Source organism: Aplysia californica, unplaced genomic scaffold (assembly GCF_000002075.1).
Source record: "Aplysia californica isolate F4 #8 unplaced genomic scaffold, AplCal3.0 scaffold00022, whole genome shotgun sequence".
NCBI lineage: Eukaryota > Metazoa > Mollusca > Gastropoda > Aplysiida > Aplysiidae > Aplysia > Aplysia californica.
The window spans coordinates 1,484,377-1,496,147 of NW_004797292.1; the positions used below are offsets into that span (position 1 = coordinate 1,484,377).

At 40.5% G+C, this 11,771-nt stretch overlaps 1 protein-coding gene across 3 annotated transcripts in view; it reads right to left on the reverse strand.

Annotated features, from left to right (window-relative positions):
• Positions 1-1,254: 1,254 nt before the first annotated feature.
• LOC101862472 (pyridine nucleotide-disulfide oxidoreductase domain-containing protein 1) overlaps positions 1,255-11,771 on the reverse strand; it is a 23,060-nt gene continuing 12,543 nt past the window's right edge. For 2 of the 3 annotated variants that reach the window (XM_005090829.3, XM_005090828.3), the window contains exons 11-14: positions 10,226-10,467; positions 8,811-8,948; positions 6,995-7,067; positions 1,255-5,726 (exon numbers count right to left, since the gene is read on the reverse strand). In XM_005090829.3, the coding sequence (XP_005090886.1) occupies positions 5,551-5,726; positions 6,995-7,067; positions 8,811-8,948; positions 10,226-10,467 (629 nt within the window). In that variant the 3' untranslated portion in view covers positions 1,255-5,550. The remainder of the gene's footprint in view (positions 5,727-6,994; positions 7,068-8,810; positions 8,949-10,225; positions 10,468-11,771) is intronic. The other variant, XR_004859125.1, reaches the window with a different exon arrangement.

Here is an 11,771-nt window from a genome sequence, read left to right on the forward strand (position 1 = left end):
GGGGGGGTGAGGGGTGGGTCCGTATTTACTTATACCATCGAGCTCATGGTATCAGGCAGCACTCTTTTACTGCAGCTCTGGGGCTAACAAGACTAACTATTAGAAGTGTTTTAGTTTTAGGAAGAGTTTAATGGCACTTGCAACACACTAAGGTCATGTACATGTAAGCGCCAAAGATTAGAGGTGTTGCAAGAGAGTAACAAATACAAAAAAGAAGGAGGAAAGATAAGGACGATAGATGTTTGATAGGAAAAAAGGAGCAAACCACATGACAGCACCCGCCAAACAACCACTTTCAGAAGACTAAATGACACGAAATATTATAGAAATATGAACCTAGGACAGGAGTTTTCAATTCATCACTCTTTAATATAGATTTTAAAATTCACAAGGATTCATAATAGTTGATCAGCATCTGTGGTGTTTCTGTCAGGCAGTCACATTAAAAAAAGCCGAGTTTGGTGCGCATGTGGATTAAATTCTTATATTGATTATCTCTGCCTATCTGCTAGGACATAGTATCCCTCTCACCCCAGTTTGGTCCCAGTAGACAAGATACAAGCCGCCTCCTACATCATTTACATTGTGTCATTGGGGACATAAAAACCACCTACACAAAAAAAGAGAAAAGTAAAATAGCTGAAAACGGAATCTATGTTGATGCGTAGACGTTCTTCACTCTTGTTTGCAAAAAAAACCAAGAGTAAATTTCCTGAGTGGGAAAGTTTCCTTTATCAAGTGGAATCGGTAGTCCAGTGGTCAGGTTACCAAACTTGTATTCATGAGGTTGTGGGCTTGGAGGTTCGAGCCTCAGGCCCAACGTTATGTTCTTGGGAATAAAGGCATTTTAAACAAATTGTACTCATTTCACCCTGGTGAGAATGGGTACCGAGCCACAGACAGCGAAAGATTTTGTCAGTATGTCAGTGTTTTAGAGCCTATAAAAAATGGCAGTTTGCAGTGTATGCTTCCCAGGGAATTGAGATTGTATCAAAATGCTATCAGGTCAGCAGGGGTAATAATATAGATTGTAATTTGTAAAGTGCATAGAGCTTGCTGTTAAGTGAGCATTTGCGCAATACAAATGCTATCTATCTATTATTATTATTATCATTATTTTCCTGTCTGCTGAGACACAGTGTCTACTCAGTGCAGGTTGGCCCTAACAGCCAGCCTCCTAAATGATCTAAATTGTATCAAAGAGGGTGTAGAACATTTACAAAACAGCTGAATGCAAACAAGGCGAAGACATTGTTCATAAATTGCTTATTTAATGGTAATTGTGATAACAGTAGCATGAACACAATTGTTCTGTCATTTGTCCCACATTAACTGTTTCCCAACCAAACCATTTTCCTCTTTGTAACCAAGCCCCTTTGGCGACCATTTTATCTATTCTGATGGCAACCAGAAAAAAGATAATTTCTCGTAATTTTCCTGTTTAGTTTTAGAGAGAGTTTTACCGCACTTGCAACACATAGATGATAAAAGTGCTGAAGATAAGAGGAGTTACTACAGAGTAACATTCAAAGCAAAGAAAAAGGAGAGATATCAACAATAGACGTTTGAAAGGAGAGAAGCAGTAAACCACACAAGAGCACCCACCAATCATCCACTTCAACATTTTACAAAGAAACTCAAGTGTTACACATCAAAATACAGGGAAATTATTATCATTTTTTTATCAGACATTTCAAAGAAATAAAATAGTTCTCTAAAGATAAAACAGTGGTTTGTCTCTGTCATAAAACTCTGTGTAGTATTATGTGTACTTTGGCACCTAACGTCAAACGGACAACTTGGCAACCCGAGGGGACCCACAGAAAGAGGCTGGCGAGACTTCCGGGTCGGGATCTGGACATGAGGTAAACACAACATGGTGGCAGCCTTTACTCTAAGAACCCAGAATCAATGTCAATCTATACATATCGTGCAACATCTAGACAAAATAATAAAGATCTAGAGATCTAGGGATATTCTGAAGGACTGAGCACATTTATTGTTTAATAACTCAGGTAATTAGTGTGTAAACGGTGATCTAGATCTAGCCCAGAGATGGCCGAAGAGGAGACCACGAAACCGGTCATTGCAGGTATCAAACCACCGGACAAACCGGTCCTGGGGTCTAATCCAGTAGAAAACTGGAAGTTATTCAAGCAAAGATGGAATACATATGCCCTCCTCTCACGTCTAGAAAACTAAGATCAAAGGTTCCAAGTTGCACTCTTTCTCCATAGCTTGGATGACGAAGCACTCCGAATCCACAATGGGTTTCAATTCACTACAGGTGAAAGCGACCGCTCACTTCAAGAAATTATCAAAAAATTCTATGAGTTCGTCATAGGTGAACAAAATGAAACTTACGAACGTTTCAAATTCAATAAGAGAAACCAAGCACACGGAGAAGCCTTCGACACATTCCTGGCAGATCTTAGACGACTTGCTAAAAGCTGCAACATTTGCAACGACTGCAGAGACTCATTGATACGAGACAAAATTGTCACGGGCATTGAAGACCAACAGGCTCGCACAGACTTACTAAAGGAAAGGCAACTCACACTGGAAAAATGTATACACATCTGCCGTTCTGCAGAGGACGCCGCAACCCAGGGCAAAGCTCTTCAAGACTCCATGACAGCAGACGTAGAGGCAGTGAAATGGAACCAAAACCAAAGACAACTTACGAATCGCAACCCTCAGCGCTCCTATCCCAGTGCACAAACGCAATCTCAACACCAACACGTACCTAGTAAGCTCACTTCATCCTGCCGATTTTGTGGCTATTCCAACCACCCACAGACTCAATGTCCAGCTCGTACAGCACGTTACAACACCTGCAACAAACAAACTCGGACATTACCAAAAGGTTTGTTGCTCAGGGACTGAACAAGCCTCAGAGACACTAGAGCCCAGGTCCAAACAGGTGGCTGAGGTGCAGGTCAACTTGGATTTACATCCTGGCTCAGAAGATAAACCTCCTAATGCGTTTCTTGGACAAGTGCACCAACTCACAGACGACAGCGATTGGACAGTTGGGATCCAGATAGATGGACATCTGCACCCTTTCAAGTTGGACACTGGTGCTCCAGTTACAGTCATGGGTGAAAAAGACATCAATGTTGCCCCCAATGAACTTAAACGACCAGACAAACTACTCCATGCTGCGGGAGCACAAAACGTGACTGTTCTAGGCTACACAACAAAGACCTTGAGTCACAAAGACAAGAGAGTGGTAGAGAAAACGTATATTGTGAAAGGACAACAGCACTCGCTCCTGGGCCGCGATGCATGTGTCAAGTTGGGATTAGTCACTAGAGTACAAGAACTTGAAAAACCGAAGCCAGATTTCAAGTGAGAATTTCCCAAACGTTTCTCAGGTCTGGGCACGTTGAAAGAACCTTACACCATTAAACTGCATGAAAACATAGATCAATCGCACATCTACACACCTAGGAAAATAGCCCACCCCCTCTTGCTTAAGGTAAAAAAACAGCTAGAACAGATGTTGGATCAAGGTGTTATTTCAAAGGTAACAGACCCCACAGACTGGTGTGCAGGAATGGTAGTCGTCCCTAAACAAGACGGTTCAATTCACATATGTGTCGACTTAACAGCTCTCAACATCCTTTGAGGTCCGTAGAGGAAGACCTTGCACAGTTCGCAGGCAGTAAATTTTTCACAAAACTGGATGCAAAATCGGGTGGTTTCTGGCAAATTCCGCTATCAGAGGAATCTCGAAAGTACACTACCTTCCTGACTCCATTTGGCCGATTCTGCATGAATAGGCTACCCTTTGGAATTTCATCAGCATCAGAAGTCTTCCAGCGCGCAATGGTAGAGATTCTTTGTGAACAAGATGGCACAGTATGTCACATCGACGACATTATCATACATGCCCCAGACAAAGACACTCACGACAAACGAGTACGAGAGGTGATGAAATGTCTCCAAGACGCAGGCCTCACTTTGAATGTAACTTCAGCAGTAGCGGATTACTATTCTCGATGGCCAGAAATAAGGACACTAGAAGAGCTGTCAAGTGGACATGTGATCATCAAGCTGAAATCCATCATAGTCATAGCGACACATGGAATACCCGATGTCATAGTCTCAGACAATGGGCCCCAATTTGCAAGTATGCAGTTCCAAAAATTTGCTCAAAACTACGGTTTTACCCACATTACCAGCTCACCCCGATATCCCCAAAGTAACGTCATGATTGAGCGAGCCATTGAAACTCTTAAGAATCTATTGAAAAAGGCTGATGACCCCTACATTGCACTTTTAAATTACAGGGCCACTCCTCTTCTGAACAAATTTTCTCCCAGTGAGCTTTTAATGGGCCGGAAATTGCAGACAAAATTGCCCATCATGGAACAAAAGCTACACCCTCAATCACCAAATCCAGTGCTTCTCCAAGAAAGGGAGAATAACTACAGAGAAGACATGTACAAGCAGCACAACATGCGCCACCTCGCCAGAAAGCCACAGCTTAGTTTGAACCCTGGAGACAACATCTACGTCAAAGACATGGGACGGAATGCAAAGGTAATCAAACAACACCATAGCCCGAGATCATACATCATTCAGCCGGACAACAGTGATTCACCAACACGGAGGAACAGAAAAGCCCTCATACCAACTGATCCTCAAGATGAACAAATTATAAGCCTACCCATGCAAGACCACGAACAGATACAGAATACTCCGGTGGTTCACAGCGAGCCCCCACCCATGCCTCTACAACAACAGCCGTTAACTCCTCGAGCTACCAGTACCAGCAGCTTTGGGAGGACCATCAAGCCACCTCAGAGGCTAGACTTGTAAAACATCTGAGGGAGAGATATAAGGACAACTCACAAGAGCTGAGTCTTGTCTTTGAACATTTATTTTCATTTTCATTCCACTTTTATTTCCTCATCGCCTTTGAGTTATTGTGCAAACAAGACAGTGTGCAAAGTGTATAGATCTAGATCCAGATTTACATTTCATTGGCACTCAACAAACATTGAGAGTTTTAGTGAAGGGACACCACTACTTTAGGGAGGGAGATGTAGTATTATGTGTAATTTGGCACCTAACGTCAAACAGACAACTTGGCAACCCGAGGGGACCCACAGAAAGAGGCTGGCGAGACTTCCGCGTCGGGATCTGACATGAGGTAAACACAACTCGAGGAGTTAACGGCTGTTGTTGTAGAGGCACAGGTGGGGGCTCGCAGTGAACCACCGGAGTATTCTGTATCTGTTCGCGGTCTTGCATGGGTAGGCCTATAATTTGTTCATCCTGAGGATCAGTTGGTATGAGGGCTTTTATCAGACATTTCAAAGAAATAAAATAGTTCTCTGAAGATAAAACAGTGGTTTGTGTCTGTTATAAAAGTCTGCAGAGGACGAGATTTTTGAAAGTCATCAAGTCATGCCCCAAAATACAGCTCACAGTGGGGAAAAAGTCAAAGGGAAATTCTAAACAATGGTGACAAAGCAGAGAAGAAATGAACCTGAAGGCACACAATATCACAGGCGAATCAATAGAGTTCTCTCTCAGAACTCAGTCAAAAAAGTCCTCGATATCAATACCAGGCTCTAATAAGTTGTCTTTGAAAGGCGTCAAGTCAATCGCATTCAGAATCAAGTTCTCAAATGTCTCCTCCAGGTCTGTTTCTCCTATCAAGATAGCTCCCATCAATCGTCCATTTTGAAGAATGGCTTTGACATATTCCTCACCTGAAAAAAAACATGCCATTATAAAAAAAGTATTGTTTTTTTTTATTTTTTGAGAAGAGAGAAGCACATCAACACAATACTAGTCATGAAATGCGCAAAACGAGGAAGACACCCAAACAGAAACAAAGAGAGAAGGAAAAGAAGTAGGGCCTGCCTACCTATGGCCGCTGCCAGCTACCTGCAATAAATATTGAATTACAGTTCACATAGTAAATTCAAGATACAAAGATCAAAGGACATCTTTTAATTAAAGTCTAATCTGCAACACAGCAATAAAAAATGACTTTTAGTTTTAGTAAGTCTTTTACGGCACTTGCAACACAATAAGGTCATATAAGTGCCCAAGATTAGAGGTGTCAAAAGAGAGTAACAAATACAAAAAAGAAGGAGAGGTCAAGATGATAGATGTTTGTTAGGAAAGAAGGAGCAAACCACATCCGAGCACCCGCCAACCTCCCACAAAAATGTGTTTTTTTCTTTAAATGTATTATTAATTATAAATAAAGCATGCACGAATGCACATTTGCATGCACCGACACATTGGATCACTTTGTGTCCTCTCATGGAAGTAAGAACACAAAGAAATTAAAAAATGGAAGTTTGAAGTAAAAATAAATGCCTTAAAACACATAAAAACACAAAGGACTACACATCTATAGAGTGACTGATGCATAAACGTGTGTGAACAGTCACATACGCATTCATTAATATGCACAAGTTACTTTAATACAAACACACAGAATATTCTAACAAAAAAATACATGACAAAATTCAATAAATCTATATTTAAATCAGTAAAGGTCTTGTTGAAATTTTCGACCAGAAATGACTTGACCTACTATGCACATCTGGGGTTTCCACTCCCTGTAGGGCCAACATGGGAATAGTCATTATGTCACACACGACAGACAATATAAACTTATTTGAAGAAAGGAATTTGAGTTTAATTTTAAAAAGCACATCAACACAGTAAAAGTCATTTAGTGCTTGGTAAAAGAAAGACAGACAGAACAGAAATAAAAGAGGGAAAGTAAAGAAGTAGGACCTACTAATGGCATCCTCCAACCACCCGCGAATAGGAAGACCTCAACTAGACTAAAATTCGTGGACAAAATACCATTAACCAAACTCACAAATGAAAACAGACACACACAATCTGACACAAAACCAGAAGCACAGGCAGCACACTAATGCACAGACAACTATACAGTTTGAATAACAAAAAAATAAACACATCTTGCAAGCCTTTCTATGCCATGACTTCATACCTTTGGACACTCGAAGCAAAATTTCAAAGTCATCACCAAGTCCCTGAGCGTTGAACTTGCCTAACAAAACAACCTAAAGAAAAATAGAGACCGAAAACAAAAAAAATCATACCATAACAATTTACATACTCTTTGGTCACTGAAAACATACAGTCAACCTCGGATATAACAGGACAGATGGGACCTGTTATAACCGTTATCAAGGGAAACTACCAGTACCATTGCACCTTCAGCTTACAATACATATTTGATTACAGCAGATCCTTTCACAGTGGGCTGTTTTGCTGACACTGAGGGGGTGGTTGGGTGGGGAGGTTGTGTTTAGGCAAGCGATCATACAAACAGGTGAGATGTCTCGGTAGAGACAAATTTGAATAATTTGACAGATTGAAAGCAAGTTCATGTGCTGCAAGATCACTGTTATATCCGAGTCTGTGCAAATTGAACCCCGTTATAGCCAGGTTCATATTACTTACACTAACAGAGAAAAAAAAAACACGGGGATTTGATTTATCACTTTATGTCCAAATTCTTGTAACAAAGGAGGCTGTTATAAATGGACTGCACTGTAACAGCATTACACAGCATTGTGCATATCAAGAGCTGACTTGGGTTGACAACAGATTTCTTCCAACTCAATCTGCACATTTTGGCATTTAGCCTTAGCCGTAACCACCTCCCCCACCCCCAAAAGAAAAAAACAACAACAAAAAAACCCAAAACAATACCAAAAAAACCTCTAACTAGATTAAATTCCTAATAGAAGAATAAGACACTAACTCACAACTGAGACAAAGACAGTCAGCTAGTGCTGACAGGAAGCCAGCATCAGGCAGAAATAAAAGACAAAGAAGTGCTGTATACCTCCCATGAAGCCAAGAATGTTTCAGGGTATAGAAATGCAATTATCATTATTAAAATCATTACCAAGTATGTGAAACAGGTAGAAGAACTTCCCATCCCAACATATTTCATTTGGAACCACTTTGAACAAAAATAAATACAGTTGAACCAGCTATAATGGCAGCCTGTCTCAGATAATCACCTCCACAAATGACAACTTCCTGCTAGCCCCTTGATCTTTTTAAAAAATACTATGACGACAGTATTCAAAACATCCACCTATAGATCTAAGACAACCACTAGTGAGGCAGTGTGACGAATCAGGCACTCGTATATTTATTGGTAGCATCTTAAAGTTAGTTCATTTGTTTTGTTCGAGATGAAAAAAGCATTCATTTATCTTGGATACAAGTCGAGATATTGGTGATTGAAAGAGTCAGGGTCACCTGGTTTCAAAGATAATATTTGCAAGAAAATGGCCGCCAAAGTTGTGATTCCTTAGCTTGAGATTTGCATTTTTTGGGGCCTTAAATCAGTGTTTTTCAATAAAATCCACACAGAAATGTGTTCTTTAATGGACATGAAAGGGGTTGAGCAAAAAAACAAAAAAATTTGATAAAAATTCCCAAACCTGCAGAAAAATGCCAGTTTCTTCATTTTTATTATTTTGACGAGCGCCTGATCACATTTTTCTCTTCAATAATGGGTGGACATATAGGACAATTTCGACTGTACTGTGATAATATTGTACCCTCTATCTTCCTGATGTCATTTTGACCCTAAAAAAAGTAGACTCAAAGTATGTACAGACCTAGCTCCACTTCGCTAAAACAGTTTTGTGACCTCCATAGATTTCAAATCTTCCCACAAGACACAATGAAACTGAAAAATAAAGATGTAGAACTTATCAGAGACTCCTTCAAACCACCCAGGACCTCAAAACAAACTAAACCATCAACCTCATTGCCCTCACCTTAAATCGGAAAAACGTCGTGACATGAGCGAAAAGTTCGAAGCAGAAATCCATGACAACATCCTCTCCTGAGTGAGATGCCACCATGCACTTTGCCGCATAACAACCCATCTGACGTGCTTGGGTCCACAGTCGCATCTGTGCGGAGAGAAAGATAAAGTATATAAGTTTAATCCAAATGAAAAACATGTATTAAATTTCTTCCAGTCACTTTCTAAGCATGTGGTGGCTTTATTTGAACAAACACAAGTGAAAAGCCTAGTGCAGTACATTAATATGATGTAAAATGCTCAGGGGAATTTTTTTGACTAATTACATAGCACAAAATACCCCCAAAATACCTGACAATATTTTGCTCTCACTTGCAATTTATAGGTCAGAGAGACTCAGAGATTTAATTTTATTTATTTCATGGTTTTTGGTGTATTTTATTCTTACCGGATCGAATCTTCTTCTCAACCAAAATTTTATACGGTAAAAATGTTATAAGTGAGGCAGCGTGGTGAAATCAGGCGCATGTCAAAATAATGGAAAGTCAAGAAACTGGCATTTTTCTGCAGGTTTGGTAATTTTTATCAAATTTTTTTTCTCGGCTCAACACCTTTTATGCCCACTAAAGAACACATTTATGTGTGAATTTTACTGAAAAACATTGATTAAAAGCATGAAAGAAGTAAATTTTCTGTTTCAACAGACTCTCAAACTAAGGAAATAACTCAACTTTTGCAGCAATTTTCTCGCTTATTTTACCTCTGAAACCATAACCCCCGCCTCCTTCAATCGCTTACATTTTGACTTTTATCCAACATAAATGGATATTTTTTTCATTAAAAGCAAGGCAAATGGACAGGCTTAAGATGATACCAATACCTCCATATGCCCCAAAATTGACGAGCGCCTGATTCCACCGCATCATGACACATATTCAATTGCATCCAAAAACAGTTTTCAGACTAAAGACTCTCAACCCTTTGGATAAATAACGAAATCGGTACATCGTGTCCCATGTCCTGGAGGGAGCTAGAATAGGCAACAAAAGCTAAAAGAAGAAAACATCACAATCCAACTCAATTAAATCTTAACATTAATAGGTTTACTCTTTTTTTGTTTCTTCTAGACTTTGATATATTGCATGTTTATTTACTCGTGTTCTCATAGTGAACAATTATCTGACACGAATGAGACTATTAACATAGCACCCTAAAAATGGACAGTAATAATAATAATAATAATAAAAATAATAATAATAGATAGTATTTGTATAGCGCAAATTCCCAGTCAACAGCAAGTTTTATGCGCTTAACAATCTATACTGTTACCCCAATAGACCAGATAGCATTCTCAAACAATGTGAGCTTCCCAGGAAGCATACCCCAGGATTAAAGAAGAAGAAAAAACCCCTAAAAACCAGGAACCTGTAGCCAATGAGGGGAATGCTCCCAGCATGCAGTGCAAACATCCCCGGCAGCAAACACATGTGGCTGTGACGTCTCCATCTTGTCGTTGACCCGGAGACCACCGTCTGAAGCCAGCTCAAAGTGGTTGCCCGGCAACACGGTATCGGTGAAGGGGACCACACCTGTGGCACTGACCACCAAGTCACAGCCGTAGATTTTCCCGTTGGTCAGTTCTACGTAGGCCGGCCAAGAAGGGTGATCTGGACAACGTCACAAAGTTGAGTGGGTACAAGTCGGCGGAAAACAAGATCTAAGAACATAAATGCAGTCATAATCGTCCAAGACAGCCATTCATTGTCAAGGAGAAAAGAGGTTGCCTTAGACAGGTGGAAATTTTGAACAATATCATTATAAATAATAACATGTGGCTTGTGTGGGTGAGCCACTGGCAGGGGCTTGGGCATATCCATTTACAGCGACTTTGATATCAAATTACTTTTCAGCAATTGCAGAAACAAGTGTCTTTCACCAGGAGTTCATTCATTTGATGAACTATTGAAATAGGTTCACTTGTTTTGATTAAATGACCAAATTTGGTGACCTATATGTCAACTTCAGATTTCATACCAAAAGAAGGCCTCGGACATTAATTAAGAGTTAATATATAGCTAGGGGAGAAAAGTGGGAAAGGGTCACTAGTACTGATGATTTTTCGAACAGGTGGCCTTCAGAGCAGCTTCGATTGTGCGGCCTTTACTTTTGCAAAAAGAGAAGAACAACATCCTAATAACAGTTATCAAGCAAAGAGAAGCAAAACTTACAGACAGATACAAAGAAGGATAGAAAAGAAGTAGGACCTGCGTGTGGCACCCACCAAACACCCACAAAAATCGCTGGTAGAGTACTGAGAGTACAGTTGATGCAAACCGAAAGAAAGAGGAACGAACTATGACGATACAGATGTGTGGTTGAAGAGATAATATGTGAGAGAGAGTGTGTGTGTATGGGAGTGCGCACGCATGCCCGTGTGTTATGTGTATGCATGAGTCTCTGTATGTGTGTGTTTGAGTGCATGTGTGTGTGTGTGTGTGTGTGTGTGTGTGTGTGTGTGTGTGTGTGTGTGTGTGTGTGTGTGTGTGTGTATGCGTGTGTGTCTATAGGTTTGACTTTGGCCAGTGTGTATGTGTGTGTCTATGGGTGTGACTTTGGCCAGTGTGTATGTGTGTCTATAGATTTGACTTTGGCCAGTGTGTATGTGTGTGTCTATGGGTGTGACTTTGGCCAGTGTGTATGTGTGTCTATAGATTTGACTTTGGCCAGTGTGTATGTGTGTGTCTATGGGTGTGACTTTGGCCAGTGTGTATGTTTGTGTCTATGGGTGTGACTTTGGCCAGTGTGTATGTTTGTGTCTATGGGTGTGACTTTGGCCATTGTGTATGTGTGTGTCTATGGGTGTGACTTTGGCCAGTGTGTATGTTTGTGTCTATACAGTTTCACTAACCATTTTAACTCTCCCCCCACCCTCTATAGTAATACTGACCATTTATAACCCCCCCCCTCTATA